General features: G+C 48.9%; 2 protein-coding genes across 2 annotated transcripts in view; one reads left to right on the top strand and one right to left on the bottom strand.

The window, feature by feature from the left end:
* PSMD8 (proteasome 26S subunit, non-ATPase 8) overlaps positions 1-20,516 on the bottom strand; it is a 328,475-nt gene that overhangs the window by 246,958 nt on the left and 61,001 nt on the right. The window lies entirely within an intron of this gene.
* Positions 1-20,516, top strand: part of MEIS3 (Meis homeobox 3) — a 76,973-nt gene that overhangs the window by 50,357 nt on the left and 6,100 nt on the right. The window contains exons 8-11 of the mRNA XM_079985653.1: positions 2,336-2,481; positions 13,824-13,900; positions 17,216-17,274; positions 19,507-19,593. Coding sequence (XP_079841779.1) covers positions 2,336-2,481; positions 13,824-13,900; positions 17,216-17,274; positions 19,507-19,593 — 369 coding nt within the window. The remainder of the gene's footprint in view (positions 1-2,335; positions 2,482-13,823; positions 13,901-17,215; positions 17,275-19,506; positions 19,594-20,516) is intronic.

The raw sequence follows: 20,516 nt of genomic DNA, 5'->3' as shown, positions 1-20,516 counted from the left end.
GAACCAGAGCAGCGCACGGAAACACCGTTTACCTTCCTGCTGGAGTGGTACCTATTTATCTACTTGCACTTTGACATGCTTTCGAACTGCTAGGTTGGCAGGAGCAGGGACCGAGCAATGGGAGCTTACCCTGTCGCGGGGATTCAAACCACTGACCTTCTGATCGGCAAGCCCTAGGCTCTGTGGTTTAACCCACAGCGCCACCCGCGTCCCTTTACCACCTCTGAGGCTGTTTAATTATCTGATACCTGGAGTGGGTCATTATCTGAGCACCTGGTGCCTCCCTGTGGAATCTGATGGCTAATCTTTGGCCTCCCAGGTATTGCTGGACCACAGGCTCCCAGTATCGCTAACCACTAGCCATGCTGGCTAGAGCGGTTGGGAGGCCAACCATGTCTGGAAGAGCCTTAGGTTCCCTTCCCTGTCTTGTCTACTTCCAAGCAGAGGAGATGTCTGTGGCCAAGTACAGAATCGTAGAGTTGTAGAGTTGGAAGGGACCCTGGGGGTCAGTCGGTCCGGCCCCCTGCAATGCAGGAATCTCAGCTAAAACATCCGTGACAGATGGCCACCCAACCTCTGCTTGAAAACCTCCAAGCAAGAAGGGTCCACAGCCTGCCAAGAGAGTCCGTCCCACTGTCCAAGAGCTACTACTGTCAGAAAGTAATTCCTGGTGTTGGAATCTTCCATGTGATTTGTTGTTGTTTAGTTGTTTAGTCGTGTCCGACTCTTTGTGACCCCATGGACCAGAGCACGCCAGGCATTCCTGTCTTCCACTGCCTCCCGCAGTTTGGTCAGGCTCATGTTTGTAGCTTCGAGAACACTGTCCCACTATCTCGTCAAACCATCTCATCCTCTGTCGTCCCCTTCTTCTCTTCTCATGAGGTGGCCAAAGTCTTGGAGCCTCAGCTTCACGATCTGTCCTTCCAGTGAGCACTCAGGGCCGATTTCCCTAAGAATGGAGAGGTTTGATCTTCTTGCAGTCCACGGGACTCTCAAGAGTCTCCTCCAGCACCATAATTCAAAAGCATCCATTCTTCAGCGATCAGCCTTCTTCATGGTCCAGCTCTCACTTCCATACATCCATGTGATAGCCTTTAGCTATTGGAAGATGGCCATCATATCTCCTCCTCTTTTTGAGGCTAAACATACTCAGCTCCTTCAACCATTCCTCATAAGGCTAGGCTTCTAGACCCTTGATCGTGTACGCCATTTCTCTCTCCTCTTGTGTTGATCCAGTGGACGTGTTACAGGCCCTGACTGATCACCCCGTGACAGCCGGCTCTGACTCAAGGACAGAGGCAGCCCATCTTAAATTGACGGATCGTCTGTCTGCTTTATCTCTCTTAACTCGCTGCTGTTTGCTCTGACTGATGAGTGCTCTCCAGACCAGTGCTGACATCTAGAGATGCTATAGGTTGAAACAGCCACTTTTTGCATGCAAGACACGTTCTCTACCATGACCGCTAATGCCTGCCGAATGGACAGGCTTAGCCGGTCATCTATGGTGGCCAGATCCGAGGAACACCTGCTAACCAGGAAACAAAAGAGAGTAGTCCTTCGCACAGTTAAACTATGGAACTCACTCCCACAAGAGCCAGGGTGGCCACCAATGTGGATGGCTTCAAAAGGGGATTAGACAAATTCACGGAGGATAAATGATCAATTTATGACGGCTGTTCTTGCCCCCAAATAACACACTCAGTCCCCACAGGGCTAGTTCAGATGTGTTTCCGGCACAATTTGCTTTTAGCTGCTGGTTTAGAAATCAAGGACTGTACGCCAAGATATTTAAAAAGAACCTCCATGCCAGATGCAGGGAAAAATATAGGACATATATTACCTTTATATTCTGTTCATGAATGCCCGATCGTGTCTGTCTGGTTGCTGTGTGTAGCAGTATTCTAAACCATATGGATCCATCAAAGCAATTCATATGCATAACCTCCTTCCGGCTCTTACAGCTGCAATGCAGCAGCTGGGTCTGTAATGTTCAGCCAGCTATGAGCGTGAGCGGGTCAAAGTGAGTAGAGGGAGAAGGGAAAACTATCTAGAGGCTCACTATTCTTAAAGACCCTGATTTCATCACAGATTTCAGTTTACAACAGTCCTCCCAAGGGTGAAATTCCACCACCAGCCTCTAGGGGGCCTGTAACATTCAACGCTTGATACCATGTCTCCCTCTAGTGGCCACATATGGTATGACTGCAAAACCTCTTTCTAACCGAACCGCAGCAGATTTAGTCCCACACCAGGTATAAACATTGCGGGCCTCTTTCTCTGGCCATCTTTCTCAAAGGGTTTTCTCTCTCCATTTCTGCTTCTTTTTTCCTCGCAGGGGACTGTCTAGACAACAGCGTGGCCTCCCCCAGCACGGGAGATGACGACGACTTAGACCGAGACAAAAAACGGAACAAGAAAAGAGGGATCTTCCCCAAAGTGGCCACAAACATTATGCGTGCGTGGCTATTCCAACACTTGTCGGTAAGAACGTGGATCTTTGGGGGGGGGGAGGGTAGGAGAGAAGGGAAGGGAAGGCACCAGGATCATAGAGAACTGCCTTATATGGAACCAAACCATTAGTCCATTTGGCTCAGCAGTGCCCCTACTGGCCGAGTCTCTCCAGCATTTTGTGCAAGGGGGGCATTCCCAGTTTTACCTGGAAATGCTAGGACTTGAACCCCAGGACCTCTTCAAAAACAAGGGTTCCTGTGTCCCATTCTCAGCTACGCAGGGAAGAATTGGGAATGGGAGGCCGGACAATTCGAACAAGGGTTGATGGGAGTTTCCTGAAGCTTCCTGGAGTACAGAACAGATCAGATATGCGAAAACAGCATACAGTGGTACCTCGGGTTACATACGCTTCAGGTTACAGACTCCGCTAACCCAGAAATATTACCTCAGGTTAAGAACTTTACCTCAGGATGAAAACAGAGATCGCGCAGCAGCAGCAGGAGGCCCCATTAGCTAAAGTGGTGCTTCAGGTTAAGAACAGTTTCAGGTTAAGAACGAACCTCCGGAACGAATTAAATACTTAACCCGAGGTACCACTGTATTCTGTCTCTAGAACTAGGACTGGGAAACCCGTGACCCTCCAAATGGACTCCAACTCCCATCAGCCAGCATGGCCAAATGATGGGAGTCGTAGTCCAACAAGTATGTGGAAGGCCACAGTTTCCCCTCTCCCAAATTAAGCCAGTTTCAAACCCTTCCATTGGCTCAAGGGATCACGGACACTTGTTTTGTGAAGCAGCAAGGAACGTTTAACAGAAAGGTCCTACACGAGGCTTTTATTTTTCGCAACACCCTCTTCAGAGAGGACCCTCTCTACCTGATCCCCTTGCCTTTTTGGTGAGCAGCAGCAAAGACCCAGGTGATCATAATGTAAAGCTTTGGAGCGGAGGAGAAGCAGAGGCTGTGTGGTTGTTGTTGCTACCTCTGTCTCCCCAGCGGTTAGCTGTTTCTCCCCCGCCTCCCAGAGCTGGGTTGAGCTTGTATTTTAAATGGTTTATCATGAGAGCATTTATATATTTATTGCAGTTATTCATATCCTGCCCCTCAGGATACAAACCCTTCCAAGTTGGCTTACACAAGTGAGATTCAACTACATTTAAACACGCACACACACCAAAATATTCAGTGTTCAAGGTACAAACAATATTGTATATCATCAGGATCAATATCAATATCACCAGGATGCTTTCCACAGGGCAGTTTGCAAGTAGGGTAGCCTGGTATGTAATAATAATAATAATAATAATAATAATAATAATAATAATAATAATTTGATACATACATACGCCACCCATCTGGCTGGGTTTCCTCAGCCACTCTGGGCAGCTCCCAACAGAATATTAAAAACACAATAAAGTTTCACACATTAAAAGCTTCCCTAAACAGGGCTGCCTTCAGATGTCTTCTAAAAATCAGATACTTGTTTATTTCCTTGACATCTGATGGGAGGGTGTTCCACAGGGCGGGCGCCACCACTGAGAAGGCCCTCTTCCTGGTTCCCTGTAGCTTCACTTCTTGCAACAAGGCAACTGCCAAAAGGCCCTTGGAGCTGGACTTCAGTGTCCGGGCAGAACGATGGGGGTGGAGATGCTCCTTCAGGTATATTGGTAGAGTGGGAAGGCAATTGTCGAACCACCACTGGAGGCCATGACTGTTTGACACTGGTTTCAAATTTGTCTGGAATTTGTGTCCAGAAGATCCCCACCTCCTCTTCCTTTAACAGGAGAAGTGGAGTTGCTGTAGCAAGTGGGGGGGGGGGCTCTTCCAACCCATGGTCTGCATTTTCCCGTAGGCAGATTTCTGAAGGCCACAGGTCAGTGGTGGATAGAGGCAAGTGTGGGCAGAGCGGAGGATGCGACTGTTACCTTTGCATGGGTAGACTACATCCCAAGAACCATGCATAAGTCAGATGCATACGCTCCTATATTTCTCCAATGAAGATAGGGACGTCTCATTCCATAATGGTAATTTTACTATTTCTACCCAACACTTGGTGCTGGAGGAGACTCTTGAGAGTCCCATGGACTGCAAGAAGATCAAACCTCTCCATTCTTAAGGAAATCAGCCCTGAGTGCTCCCTGGAAGGACAGATCCTAAAGCTGAGGCTCCAAGACTTTGGCCACCTCAGGAGAAGAGAAGGCTCCCTGGAAAAGACCCTGATGTTGGGAAAGATGGAGGGCACAAGGAGAAGGGGACAACAGAGGACGAGATAGTGGGACAGTGTTCTCGAAGCTACAAACATGAGCCTGACCAAACTGCGGGAGGCAGTGGAAGACAGGAGTGCCTGGCGTGCTCTGGTCCATGGGGTCACGAAGAGTCGGACACGACTAAGCGACTAAACAACAACAACACCCAACACTGGGTTTCCCCAGCCACTCTAGGCAGCTTCCAACATATATAAAAACATTTGTTGTTGTTTAGTCATGTCCGACTCTTCGTGACCCCGTGGACCAGAGCACGCCAGGCACTCCTGTCTTCCACTGCCTCCCGCAGTTTGGTCAAACTCATGCTGGTAGCTTCAAGAACACTGTCCAACCATCTCATCCTCTGTCGTCCCCTTCTCCTTGTGCCCTCCATCTTTCCCAACATCAGGGTCTTTTCCAGGGAGTCTTCTCTTCTCATGAGGTGGCCAAAGTCTTGGAGCCTCAGCTTCAGGATCTGTCCTTCCAGTGAGCACTCAGGGCTGATTTCCCTAAGAATGGAGAGGTTTGATCTTCTTGCAGTCCATGGGACTTTTTCCTTAGGATGTCCCTATTTTTGTCAGAGAAATGTTGGAGGGTATGGAAGAGCAGAGGCAGCTCTATTAATTCTGGGGACAGCCCTGCAGTGAGAGCCCACCCCTCACGCTAACATGCTTGAACCAGGGGTTTTCTTCGACAACAAGGCATGCGGACCACCCGTTGTTAGAATGGGCCCAAAGCTGGCCTGAATAAAGGACGATGTTTCAAGGTCCCTTCTTAGGCCCTGCCGCTGATCATTTCTGCCCACGGCGCCATTTTCTGCCAACGCAGGCTGAGTTGGGGGAATTGATGGCTCCCTGCTTGCGGCCCCTTTTGAACTGGCAAGCGGGCGGCTTGCTAGCAGTGGGCATCTTTCCATGCCCGCCACCCAGGCTCCCTTCCCTTCCCTTCCCCTCCTCGCTCGCCACCAAGCTGCCAGGCAATTAGGCAGGGCCTCTCCCTGGTTAGTTAAACAAAGGCGAGTTAATGAGCGCTGGCCAATTAGTGGCTAATTGAAGGAGCTATAAAGCTATTAGAGGCTGGTGAAGGGTAATCAATTCTAGCCAATTACCCTGAACGCATTGGCAGGGAGTGAGGTGGGAGGGGGGCTTCCAAGACTAAGCGGCTTCGGCTAAGCTGGGTGCCCAGCCTAGCTCTAGTGGGCTCGGGAGCCAGCGCATAGCCATGTTCAAATATATAAAAGGATGTCACATAGAGGAGGGAGAAAGGTTGTTTTCTGCTGCTCCAGAGAAGCGGACACGGAGCAATGGTTCCAAACTACAAGAAAGAAGATTCCACCTAAACATTAGGAAGAACTTCCTGACAGTAAGAGCTGTTTGACAGTGGAATTTGCTGCCAAGGAGTGTGGTGGAGTCTCCTTCTTTGGAGGTCTTTAAGCAGAGGCTTGACAACCATATGTCAGGAGTGCTCTGATGGTGTTTCCTGCTTGGCAGGGGGTTGGACTCGATGGCCCTTGTGGTCTCTTCCAACTCTATGATTCTATGATTCTATGAATTGGAATTGGGTCAGGGGGATGCCTCGTTTTCCTCAGCATGCGATATCTAGTTTGTTTTTGTATTTGCTGCTTAGATTTTAAGCCCAACCTTGCCCCAAGGAGTGGAAGCATATGTGGTTCACACACACACACACACACACACACACACACACACACACACAGGTTCAGCTGTGAGATAGTGACTGGCCCAAGTTGACTCTCTGAACAGAATATGGGCTTGAAGCCTGACCTCCGAACTCCTAATCTAACGCTGTAACCTCTACACCAGGGTCAGGGAGCCTTTTTCAGCTTGAGGACCCCATGGCTAACATGTCGGGGGCCACACACCAGGGCTGGGAAGGGCCAGGACCAAATCAGAGTGGGGCCAAATGTAAAAGATGAACAATGGACCCTCTAAGTGTCCATGTTTTCCAGGGACGTCTCTGACTGTCCCGGTTTCTCATTTGATCCCAGAATGTCCCCCTTTCCCATAGGATGCCCCTATTTTTATTGGGAATATGTTGGAGGGTATGGGGTTATCCAACCCCCCGAGCCATCTGAAGGCAGTCATGTACAGGGAAAGGTTTTTTTAAAAAAACGTTTAACGTTTTATTCTGTTTTTATATACAGTGGTACCTCGGGTTACAGGGACGCAGGTGGCGCTGTGGGTTAAAGCCTCAGCGCCTAGGGCTTGCCGATCGAAAGGTCGGCGGTTCGAATCCCTGCGGCGGGGTGCGCTCCCGCTGCTCGGTCCCAGCGTCTGCCAACCTAGCAGTTCGAAAGCACCTCCAGGTGCAATTAGATAAATAGGGACCGCTTACCAGCGGGAAGGTAAACGGCGTTTCCGTGTGCGGCTCTGGCTCGCCAGAGCAGCGATGTCACGCTGGCCACGTGACCCGGAAGTGTCTCCGGACAGCGCTGGCCCCTGGCCTCTTAAGTGAGATGGGCGCACAACCCCAGAGTCTGTCAAGACTGGCCCGTACGGGCAGGGGTACCTTTACCTTTACCTTTACCTCGGGTTACATACGCTTCAGGTTACACAAACGCTTCAGGTTACGCAAACGACTTCTTAAATCCATGTTCAGAGTTAACCCATGTAAAGGCACTACAGTGGTACCTCGGGTTACATACTCTTCAGGTTACACACTCCGCTAACCCAGAAATAGTGCTTCAGGTTAAGAACTTTGCTTCAGGATAAGAACCGAAATCGGGGTCTGGCAGCGCGGCAGCAGCAGGAGGCCCCATTAGCTAAAGTGGTGTTTCAGGTTAAGAACAGTTTCAGGTTAAGAACAGACCTCCGGAACGAATTAAGTACTTAACCTGAGGTACCACTGTATGTTGGAAGCTGCCCACAGTGACTGGGGAAAACCCATTAAGATGTGTGGGGTAGAAATAGTAAAATTAGCATTATGGAATGGGACATCCCTATTTTCATCGGAGAAATGTTGGAGGGTATGGGATGATGATGATGATTTTGCCTAATCTTCACCATAAAGTCCTGAACAGGTTGCAATTGTTTAAAGTACTGTTTAAAAATAGTTGAATCAGCTTACAGTCAAGATAATAGCATGGGTCCTAATACACACACACACACACACACACACACACACAGTGTCACCAAGGCCCAGAGTAGAGAAATACACAATAACAGTGCACAACCTAGGAGTTGCCAAAGAGAATGCCCTCTCCTGTCTCTCTCACACACAGAACTTCTGATAGTGGTCGCCCTACCAAGTTCTTTCATTTACTTTATTTTTATTAATTAGATTTATATACCGCCCTTCATCAAAAGATCTCAGGCCGGTACTTAACTGCTGATCCTTACATGCCCTCCAACACCTTGAAGGTGAAAACCGTGGCGTCATCTTCTTGGGCGCCATCTTCCTGTTTTTTCCTGCCAGAGAAGGGCGGCCATGTTGGGCGCTGTGATCTCACACAATTTTGTGCTGCGATTCCCCCTGAAATAAAAGAAAAGTGTTTCTTTGGGGTACGGTGGCCTAAAATGTGCATTTTTGGGTGCCGTGTGAGATCGTGATATGATTTCACTTCAGTTACTGAAACTAGCGGCCATTTAGCCAGTTGTTCTATATTATAACTCCGTAACGGAGGTTCTGCATCCTCATACAAAGATCGAAAGAATGAGACCCAAAGCTTAGGGGGAATTTGTGAGGTTAAGGGGGAAATAGCCTTATGGGTGCCAGAAGCTTATCTTAAAGTTTAAGTGTCTATACGCTTATCGCATTTATAATTTTTAAATTTATTGTTGTACATTGTTTTAAATGTTTGTTTTCCTTCTGGGATGGTACCCCCAAGTGCGTTTTATAAGCTGGTCTCCGACCATAATAAATTATCTATCTATCTATCTATCTATCTATCTATCTATCTCCCCGCTCCCAAGGAAAAATGTGGTGCGAAATCTCGCGAGATCATGGCTCCCAAAATGTCTGCCATTCTCTTGCGGGGGGAAAACGGGATGTCCCAGTTTTCCTGGGACACTTATGACTCTTTACACCCAAGGGTGTCTATAGGGAAGGAGGTGGTCTTTCTGATACACAGTGTTTTAGGTTGTGGGCGAACATATCAGACGACACAGCGATTCTTCAAATAGCTCTTGTTTATTCACAGGCCAGGACAGAACTGAACTGAAGGGCTCAGTCAGCCTGCTTATATAGAGCTCCAGTACAGTGTAACTGTAACAACTTTCTAAAACTATCCAATCACTGAACGTCACTTTCGATCCCTTATTTGCATAACTATCTACAGTATCCCCCTGCTGGCCCAGGGTGAGAACTTCAGTACATAACACAGAGTTCCCCAGAGGTCTCCTATCCTGCCACTAATCAGGCTGAGTTCTGCTTAACTTCATCAAAGTTGCTGCATCCTAAGCATTCAGCCTCTAGACTTTTTCTTTTCTCCTGGATTTTCATATGTCACATCCCAGGGCAAATCTCCCAAGGTGGCCGACATCAGAACAACATCCCATCGATCATCCAAAATCAATAAAGCTGCAATCCAGAACTAAGAACAGTTTAAAAATAAATTAAACTTTACAGCATTAAAAGGCAGCCGTTAACGCAATAGTTAGTGCCATGTTCTGAACAGCAGCTTGGGGGGGGGGGAAATATTTTCGGGAGATGAGGAAGCTTTAGCCTTTCAAGAGGATGTTGGACTACCGATCCCATAATCCATGACCATTGGCTGTGCTGGCAAGGGCTGATGGGAGTTGGAGTCCAAAGACACCAGAAGGGACATAGGTTCCCCCGCGCTGGGTTTTCAGGGTCCAGCAAAGCAGGGGCCATGCAAATCTCCCTAGGGAGAGAGTTCCACAGATAGGGGGCCATCCATGCTGAAGAAGGCCCCGTCAACTCGTGGGAGAATATAGGGTGAGTTCACATGGATTGGGAGCTAAGCCTACTTTCCCCACCCTGACTTCAGGTACTGATAATGAAACCTGATCTGTTGTTGTTGAGTCCTTTAGTCATGTCCGATTCTTCGTGACCCCCTGGACCAGAGCACGCCAGGCACTCCTGTCTTCCACTGCCTCCCGCAGTTTGGTCAAACTCATGCTGGTAGCTTGGAGAACACTGTCCAGCCATCTCGTCTTCTGTCGTCCCCTTCTCCTTGTGCCCTCCATCTTTCCCAACATCAGGGTCTTTTCCAGGGAGTCTTCTCTTCTCCTGAGGTGGCCAAAGTCTTGGAGCCTCAGCTTCACAATCTGTCCTTCCAGTGAGCACTCAGGGCTGATTTCCTTCAGAATGGAGAGGTTTGATCTTCTTGCAGTCCATGGGACTCTCAAGAGTCTCCTCCAGCACCAGAATTCAAAAGCATCCATTCTCTGGCGATCAGCCTTCTTGATGGTCCAGCTCTCACTTCCATACATCACGAAACCTGATCTACTGGGTTATATTGTCTTATCCGCTTCCCGAAAGGTTATATGGCAGTGGAAGCAGGATCACGGTCCTTAGTGCAGAGTGAACAAGGATGATAGCGATTTCTTTATGTGCTGTCATAGGAAAGCCTGTCATCTGTACATACTACTACACTGAAGGCTTGAACTGGTGTAGAAGCTATTTCCTCTTCATGGGGATCCCTGGGAACTACAGTTGTGTGAACGGGAGCCTAGGGAAACTCTGAACACCTTTATTTCCTAGTTTCCCTTTTTGGGAGAAACCATGGATATGGAGGGGGGAACTATGTACATTTTTAAAATTGAATTCCACCTCCCCCTTTTACATTCAAGAGTCCCCCCACAAGGAAGATAGGTTTAATTGTGCATCAGGATATCCCCAAGCTTTTTTTTGAAATGGAAATAATAATGTTGTTGTTGTTTAGTCGTTTAGTCGTGTCCGACTCTTTGTGACCCCCTGCACCAGATGGAGGGCACAAGGAGAAGGGGACAACAGAGGACGAGATGGTGGGACAGTGTTCTCGAAGCTACAAACATGAGCCTGACCAAACTGCGGGAGGCAGTGGAAGACAGGAGTGCCTGGCGTGCTCTGGTCCATGGGGTCACGAAGAGTCGGACACGACTAAGCGACTAAACAACAACAACACCCAACACTGGGTTTCCCCAGCCACTCTAGGCAGCTTCCAACATATATAAAAACATTTGTTGTTGTTTAGTCATGTCTGACTCTTCGTGACCCCGTGGACCAGAGTACACCAGGCACTTCTGTCTTCCACTGCCTCCCGCAGTTTAGTCAAACTCATGTTGGTATCTTCGAGAACACTGTCCAACCATCTCGTCCTCTGTCGTCCCCTTCTCCTTGTGCCCTTCCAGTAGGCACTCAGGGCTGATTTCCTTCAGAATGGAGAGGTTTGTTCTTCTTGCAGTCCACGGGACTCTCAAGAGTCTCCTCCAGCACCATAATTCAAAAGCATCCATTCTTCGGCGATCATCCTTCTTTATGGTCCAGCTCTCACTTCCATACATCACTACTGGGAAAGCCATAGCTTTTACTGTACGGACATTTGTTGGCAAGGTGATGTCTCTACGGAAATAATAATAATAATTTATTATTTCTACCCCACCTATCTGGCTGGGTTTACCCAGCCACTCTGGGCGGCTTCCAACACAATATTAAAATAAAGTTATGCATCATACATTAAAAGCTTCCCTAAACAGGAAAGTAGGAACCGCGTATTATCAGACAGTCCATCCCCACTAGGTAAATAGGGGGAACTGGGAGCATCTGTGGAAGTTCTGATCTCCACGATGCTCCAGAAGAAAGCCCCAAAGTGGTGACCTTGTGTTTCAAAACCTGAGAGAGGCTTCAGAGTTGCCTCCATAGCCATTGCCCCATTCTGTTTGTGACCTGGGTGACCTTTGGTCATCTGTCACCGGGCTGTCAGAGCCGGGGCCCCTATGGAGGCCCGGTTGCGACTCGTGGGCAAGGACCCAACTCATCCATCATTTGGAGTGACAGCTAAAAGGCCAGAGCAGGCGGGAGGGCAGGATGGGGGAGGGGGGATGGACAGTTGCCAGGTCCCCCGATACCGGGTACAGGGGAACTTTCGTGTCTTGGAACATCTGCTTGGGAATTGGGGAAAAGAAAGGGAAGTGGTTTTGTGACGGGCATGAAAAAGGAAGGTGATCCCCAAAGCGGGAGACCAGGATCTGTTCCCATATTTGTTGGGAACATAAGGCGAAGAGACAGGGGCCAAAGAAAGGAGCCTGAAAAGAAAGCAAAGATTGTGACATTCAGTTCATGCAGGGCTGGCAAAATTGAGCAGCGAAGCTTTTTCCCTGGGCATCTTCTTGAGGGTGCTGGTGGCGTTGCATGCTTGTTTGGATACTCCACACTTGGGGGTGGGAAGAGATGCAGCATGTTGTTGCTGTTGTTTAGTCGTTTAGTCATGTCTGGCTCTTCGTGACCCCCTGGACCAGAGCACGCCAGGCACTCCTGTCTTCCACTGCCTCCCGCAGTTTGGTCAAACTCATGCTGGTAGCTTCAAGAACACTGTCCAACCATCTCATCTTCTGTCGTCCCCTTCTCCTTGTGCCCTCCATCTTTCCCAACATCAGGGTCTTTTCCAGGGAGTCTTCTCTTCTCACGAGGTGGGCAAAGTATTGGAGCCTCAGCTTCACAATCTGTCCTTCCAGTGAGCACTCAGGGCTGATTTCCTTAAGAATGGATAGATTTGATGTTCTTGCAGTCCATGGGACTCTCAAGAGTCTCCTCCGGCACCATAATTCAAAAGCATCAATTCTTCAGCGATCAGCCTTCTTTATGGTCCAGCATATCTACCCGTATGTAGAAAACCAGCTCTTCAAGAAGGACTCAGTCTCACATTCCCCTAGTACACTCCCCCACTTAAAAAACAACAAAACACTTCTACAGGTAGGGCTGGCCTTAGCACCTGGCACCCCTAGGCAGTTGCCAGGGCCCCTCTGTCCTGGCAGGGCCCACTACTGATGCCTACTGTGGGTCCTCTTTAAAATAAAATTAAAAATATTCTTTGAGCTGGGTCTATTTCCCACAAAATGCCTCCATTTCAGTATCATGCCAGGGCTCTGTTGGAAGTTAAAATAGACCAGTCTTTTGCAAACCAGCTTCTGTGGGACTCTGCTTTCCCGTCAGCCTCAGACAGCAAGGCCAAGGATGATGGAAGTGGAGGTTCAATGACACCTGAAGGGCACCAGTTTGGGGAAACCTGAGCCAGGCCTAGCAGGGGATGCTCAGGGTGCCCCTATTGTCCTCGTTGAGGCCCACTGCTGTGCGTAGCCACTTGGTAAAACTCCAGGTCCCCCATGGAATTTTACCTGTGGCCCAGTATTCAAATACTCCAGACCACCCCTTACCCCTGCAGCCTCAAGTGGTGCAGTCCACGAAAAAGCTTTGCCACTAGATTTCTGCTCATCATATACCGTATTTTTCGCTCTATAAGACGCACCAGACCACGAGACGCACCTAGTTTTTAGAGGAGGAAAACAAGAAAAAAAATATTCTGAATCTCAGAAGCCAGAACAGCAAGAGGGATCGCTGTGCAGTGAAAGCAGCAATCCCTCTTGCTGTTCTGGCTTCTGGGATAGCTGCGCAGCCTGCATTTGCTCCATAAGATGCACACACATTTCCACTTACTTTTTAGGAGGGAAAAAGTGAGTCTTATAGAGCAAAAAATACAGTAAACTGGGCCACGGTTTAGCAGAGAGAAGGGAATGCATGTGGCCAGGAGTTTCTTCTTCAAAAAAAAACCCGAGCTTTTGAGTTGTTTTTAATGAAGTTCGCCAAAATCGACACTTCCGTCATGGGCTGCCATATGTCCGGATTTCCCCGGATATTTCAGAGATTTCTGCCCAGACGCTGTTTACAAGGGCTGAATACCAGCTATGTCCAGGGAATTCCAGTCGTATGTCAACCCTAGCTAAATCTTTGGCCACAAGGCTCTGGTCCACATCAAAGTCTATAAAGCACTCTGGATAGTTCAGTGCTTGAATCATGCTGGGGGCTAAGGTTGTGATGCTAGCATGAGGTTATCGCTATGTACGGGGGCCAAGCTCAAATGCGGTTTAAGAAACCTTCCGCAAAACCCTTCGGATAATATCAGGCCAACTTTGCTAACACCCTCCCCAACTTCTCTTCTCTTCCCCTGAACAGCACCCCTATCCCTCGGAAGAACAGAAGAAGCAGCTAGCTCAGGATACGGGACTGACCATCTTGCAAGTCAATAACTGGTAAGGATCTCAACGCTGGTGCAGAGGGGTATTTAGCTCCTTTAGATCCATTTCTTCACCCAGTCCAGAGGTTTTCTTCACTGATGTGGGTTGCAGCCAACTAGGTTCTGCTCATGGTAAGATAAAGGTAAAGGGACCCCTGACCATTAGGTCCAGTCGGTGCTGACTCTTGGGTTGCGGCGCTCATCTCGCTTTATTGGCCAGCATGACTAAGCCACTTCTGGCAAACCAGAGCAGCACACGGAAACGCCGTTTACCTTCCTGCTTCAGTGGTACCTATTTATCTGCTTGCACTTTGACGTGCTTTCAAACTGCTAGGTCGGCAGGAGCAGGGACCGAGCAATGGGAGCTCACCCCGTCACGGGGATTCGAACTGCCAACCTTCTGATTGGCAAGTCCTAGGCTCTGTGGTTTAACCCACAGCGCCACCCGCATCCCTCTGCTCGTGGTAGACATATTTTAAAATTATGAACCTAAGTGAGTAACAATCAGTCATTTCAATGGGTGTATTTTGAGTAGGACCCACCCTGGATGCAGCCCTTTGGGTTTACGCCATGGTGACTTTTTAGCTGTGTGTGTGTTTAAATGATGTAGGGTAGGCATGTCCAAAGTCTGTTTCGGGGGCCTAATCTGTGGGTTATCTGAGGATAAGTCTGTGGGTTGGGCTAGCCTGATGTGAGAGAGTGAGAGAATCTGTTAAGAGTAGTCAGTCAAACAGTTGAGATAATCAGTCAGAAGATATTAGGAAGGTAAAGTAAAGGTAAAGGGACCCCTGACCATTAGGTCCAGTCGTGACCAACTCTGGGGTTGCAGCGCTCATCTCGCTTTATTGGCTGAGGGAGCCGATGTTTGTCCGCAGACAGCTTCCAGGTCATGCGGCCAGCATGACTAAGCCGCTTCTGGCGAACCAGAGCAGCGCACGGAAACCTTCCCACCAGAGTGGTACCTATTTATCTACTTGCACTTTGACATGCTTTCGAACTGCTAGGTTGGCAGGAGCAGGGACATGAGCAACAGGAACTCACCCCTTCGTGGGGATTCGAACCGCCGACCTTCTGATTGGCAAGTCCTAGGCTCTGTGGTTTAGACCACAGCGCCACCCATGTCCAGTAAAACAACCTTGGTCGGCCCTCACGGTTGTTCACTTCATCAAATCTGGCCCTCTTTGGAAAAAGTTTGGACACCCCTGATGTAGTGGGTGCACACGATAAAGGCTTTGAATTCATTAATAATATGTTTGAAAATATGTTGTTAAGCCATTTTAAGGACAGAAGGAGGGCTTCCTGGATCAGGCCAATGGCCCATCTAGTTCAGGATCCTCCTCTTACTGTGGCCGCTCAGATGCTGCAATGGGAATCCATCAAAGAGGACCTAAGTCACTCTCTCTCCACTTGTGATTCCAGCAACTCAAACCTAAGGCTCACCCAATGACGGGAGGGTCAAGTGCTTTTTAATACGATGATTAATTTAGCACATGGAACTCAGTGCCACAAAAAGGGGACCTGGCCACTAGACTCAGCAACTCAGTTAGATATACCCATATACCCTCTATATCAACTTGAATCTCAGCAGTAGGGCCAGATAACAGGGGAGAGAGCCCATCATTTCATCCCTTGCATGTGAACTTTCCTGAGTCATGGGGCCGGACCAGAACGTTGGGCAAGGTGGACCTTTGACCAGGAAGGAAGACAGTCTTACGCTCAGGCTCATCCTGCTTAGAAACAGCTTGTTTTTCGGTCTGAATTTAAAATCAATGACATGTAATTGGCTATAAAGATATTTTTTTTAACATTTTCTCCCAAGGCAACTCCCAATTTGTTTGGGGAAACTGCTGTTCCGGAGCATCATTTGGCCTGCTTTTGGGAACCAGGCATTAAAGGGTTGCCATTGCCTCCATGCTTTGCAAACGAGTGGCCAAAGCTCTCTGACTGTCCCCTGCTGGAGGCAGAGTGCTGGTATGATTATGGCAGCAGGACTGTGGCTCGGAGGGGGAGCACCTGCTTGGAATGCAGAAGGCCTCGAGTTCAATTTTTGACACCGCCAGCTAGGGTTCCCTTATCCGAAACCCCAGAGAAGGATTTCCAATTGGTGTTGGTCAGACTTCCCCAACCAGGCGCCCTCCATTTGCACAGTGGTAACGCTTCTGCTGCGGCCCGTCTTGGAGCAGTCCGTGACCTACCAGCAGGTCCCGACTCACCAGCTGAAGACCAGCACATATAATAATAATAATAATAATAATAATAATAATAATAATAATAATAATTTATTTGTACCCCGCCCATCTGGCTGGGTTTCCCCAGCCACTCTGGGCGGCTTCCAACAAAGATGAAAAATACATTAAAATGTCACACATTAAAAACTTCCCTGAACAGGGCTGCCCTCAGATGTCTTCTAAATGTTAGGTAGTTGTTTATCTCTTTGACATCTGATGGGAGGGCTTTCTACAGGGCGGGCGCCACCACCGAGAAGGCCCTCTGCCTGGTTCCCTGTAGCTTTGCTTCTCACAATGAGGGAACCGCCAGAAGGCCCTCGGAGCTGGACCTCTGCGTCTGGGCAGAACGATGGGGGTGGAGACGCTCCTTCAGGTATACTGGACCGAGGCCGTTTAGGGCTTTAAAGGTCAGCACCAACACTTTGAATTGTGCTCAGAAACATACTGGGAGCCAATGTAGGTCTTTCAGGACCAGTATTATGTGGTCTCGGCGGCCGCTCCCAATCACCAGTCTAGCTGCCGCATTCTGGATTAGTTGCAGTTTCCGGGTCACCTTCAAAGGTAGCCCCACGTAGAGCGCATTGCAGTAGTCCAAGCGGGAGATAACCAGAGCATGCACCACTCTGGCGAGACAGTCCGCGGGCAGGGAGGGTCTCAGCCTACGTACCAGATGGAGCTGGTAAACAGCTGCCCTGGACACAGAATTGACCTGCGCCTCCATGGACAACTGTGAGTCCAGAATGACTCCCAGGCTGCGCACCTGGTCCTTCAGGGGCACAGCTGCCCCATTCAGGACCAGGGAGTCCTCCACACCAGCCCGCCCCCTGCCCCCCAAGAACAGTACTTCTGTCTTGTCAGGATTCAACCTCAATCTGTTAGCCACCATCCATCCTCCAACTGCCTCCAATACTGAGACAGAAGGACCAAGGGACTGACTCTGTACAATGCAACTTCCTAAGCTCTTAGTGTGGCTCTGTGACCCAGAGTTGGGCTGGCAATAGGCAAGCGGCGTTTTGGAGAGTGGCAGCAAAATCCCAGACCAAACTCTGACCCTATTATCAGTCGGTGCCTGACTCCTCCACTGCTTCTTCTGTCTCTTGCAGGTTTATTAACGCCAGGCGGCGCATAGTTCAACCGATGATCGATCAATCAAATCGCACAGGTATGGGGTTCCGTCTGGGAGAGGGGAAGTGGGTTTTTTTGGGTTCTTGGGTTGTGTGATCCAGGATGCTGGGGCTGCACTCACTTAACTCCTCCAATGTGGGGCCCTCCAGATGTTTCGAACGACTGTTCCCGCCAGTCCCAGCTAGCATCGCCAAAGGTTAGGGGCGATGGGTGCTGTGGTGCAGCAACATCTGGGCAGCTGCAGGTTCCACCTCTGTCACAGGAGCATGCCAGTCAGTAACCACAAAGTTCAAAGTTGCAGTTCATTCCCAGTGGTCTTATTCCGTGGAAATCAGTTGCGGAGGCTGAAAGTCCCCGTCTCCCTGCTGTTAGGATATACCGTATTTTTTGTTCTATAAGACTCACTTTTTCCCTCCTAAAAAGTAAGGGGAAATGTGTGTGCGTCTTATGGAGCGAATGCAGGCTGCGCAGCTATCCCAGAAGCCAGAACAGCAAGAGGGATTTCTGCTTTCACTGCGCAGCGATCCCTCTTGCTCTTCTGGCTTCTGAGATTCAGAATATTTTTTTTTCTTGTTTTCCTCCTCCAAAAACTAGGTGTGTCTTGTGGTCTGGTGCATCTTATAGAGAGAAAAATACGAGAGAAAAATTGTCTTGTTTTTCTAAAACATATGCAGCTGCTTGCAGAGCAAAGAGGGCCTTACAGAGTTTTCCATCTAAATTTAAGCAGTGTATTATGTGAGAAAGTCAGTAAAAGTTGGAGAGGAGGGCAGAGGGTCTGTGGTCTGGTGCATCATACAGAGCAAAAAATATGGTAGTTTCATTCCACATTAAAAGGGTACAGGCATGACTGCTGTGTGTCACATGCCTGTTTACTTCCAGCAGTCTGCTGGGAACTTCCTTTTGTATATAGCTTTTGTGTTACTGCTGTTTTTGCTGGAGACAAAGGGAAGCAGACATGTTTTCCTCTGTTCCTGAACTATGCTGTACATTATGCTTACACATTTCTCTGTCCGCCTCTTCCGCTGTGAGAAGATTTACGCACTCTGCTGATAGAGCCTGCACGGGGCTCTAAACGTATCTGTGGCTCGTGTCGCTGATTGATGCTGTTCCAAGGGAGACCGGCTGCCGGCCAGTGGCTGGAGCCAGCTGGGGGCCTGCCTGATGCCCCCATCTCCCCGGCAGTATCCCAACACCCACAGCCGTCTAAGTCACCTCCTCTCCAGGCTTTTCCCAAGCAATCTGAGACGCTGCCTGCTTGCAGCCAACCTCTCTTCCGCCCCTTTCATGCCTCTTCTGATTCCAGGAGTTGGGGGGGGGAAGCTTGTTACAACAGGAGGGGGAGACCCCAGTGACTCTTTACCAACCAGACTCATCTCTGCCTCTTTGCCTCCCGCCTCCCACTCACTTGATTCAGCTTCTGTCTCTGATTCTGGACTGCTCTCTGCCACAGACTCTCCCTGTTCATTAAGCCCTGTTGCCTCTTCAGCTTCTGACACCTCCTCTTCCTAGTCTTCTCCCTCCAACCACTCATCAATGTCCCACCACCAATCCCCTGGCTCTGAGCCTTCTTCCCATGGGGGTTCCCCAGCTGGTTCCTCCCACCGCTTCAAACCAGTCCCATGACACCCTCTCTGCTCTAACTGGGACTAAGATGTAAGCCTATATCAACCTGATCTTCTACCCAATGGGTATGATATTACTCACTGCGAGAAGCCAAGTTACAGGGAACCAGGCAGAGGGCCTTCTCGGTGGTGGCGCCCGCCCTATGGAATGCCCTCCCACCAGATGTCAAAAAGAACAACTACCAGACTTTTAGAAGACATCTGAAGGCAGCCCTGTTTAGGGAAGCCTTTAATGTTTGATGCATTACTGTATTTTAATATTTTGTTAGAAGTGTGGCTGGGGAAGCCCAGCCAGATGGGCGGAGTATTAATAATAATAATAATAATAATAATAATAATAATAATAATAATAATAATAAAATTATTATTACAGCAATTATTATTCCTGTCAGCAGTTGACAAGAATATCAGATACCTAGAAACCTTAAACTAAATACCCTGTTATATTACCTAAAATATGAAATAGGGAGGACTTTGCAGTTGCTATGGAATTTGTTGATGGCATCTAGAATGCACAGTGCCTTGCGTCAGCAGGTGCAGAATCTATGAGGGCTTCTAAGAAAGTTCCCAACGGATTTTCACAGAAATCCTCGATGGGTCATGAAAGCAAGCGAGTTTTTGAGATGATGTTCCTTTCGTCCAATCAGGTCAAGGGGCACCGTACAGCCCTGATGGGCAGCCAATGGGAGGCTACGTCATGGATGGGCAGCAGCATATGACGATTCGCCCCCCAGGTAAGTGGCGACTGAACTCAAGGCAGCAAGGGAAGTAGAAAGGGCACAGTGGGATTATGAGATCAGAGGGATGGGCAGATCTGTTGATTTTGGTTTCTCAGCTTCCCATCTATGTGCTCAGTTTCTCAGCGCTAAAAGGCTGGCAAGTTTCCAAGAGGACTTTAAAATCCCACAAACGGATGTGGGAAAGGGTAGAGCTTAAACGAAGGCTGCAGAAACTGAAATTGACAGATCTGCCCATCGCTTACCTCTGCCACCAGAATTAGCCGAGGGACCTCTCAGTACTATAGCGGACTCTGATTCCAACACCTGAGCTCCCAGGGCTTCAGTCTGGTTTGGTTCAGATTTTTAATGTGGGCCTATGTCAGTCATGGGACAAGGGTGGCACTGTGGGTTAAACCACAGAGCCTAGGACTTGCCAATCAGAAGGTCGGCGGTTCGAATCCCCACGACGGGGTGAGCTCCCGTTGCTCGGACCCTGCTCCTGCCAACCTAGCAGTTCGAAAGCACGTCAAAGTGCAAGTAGATAAATAGGTACCTCTCCAGCAGTAAGGTAAACGGTGTTTCCATGCGCTGCTCTGGTTCGCCAGAAGCGGCTTAGTCCTGCTGGCCACGTGACCCGGAAGCTGCACGCCGACTCCCTTGGCCAATAAAGCGAGATGAGCGCCACAACCCCAGAGTTGTCTGCGACTGGACCTAATGGTCAGGGGTCCCTTTACCTTTACCTTTATGTCAGCCACACTTTCGGAAGCAATATGGGAAACTGAATGGCAGGCATTCTTCAAAATTCACACTTCTCTGAATATTGTGACGCACTTCTCCAACCAGAGAATGTGTGCATTCAGGGAAAGTGTGCAGAAAAATCCATTGCATCGGATAAAGACGACATATGAAGTGTATTGTATTATTTATTTATTTATTTA

This window comes from Podarcis cretensis, assembly GCF_951804945.1.
Source record: "Podarcis cretensis genome assembly, chromosome: 8".
NCBI classification, from domain to species: Eukaryota; Metazoa; Chordata; class Lepidosauria; order Squamata; family Lacertidae; genus Podarcis; species Podarcis cretensis.
Note: the sequence above shows the minus strand (reverse complement) of the source record. Positions and strands in the feature narration are given on the sequence as shown.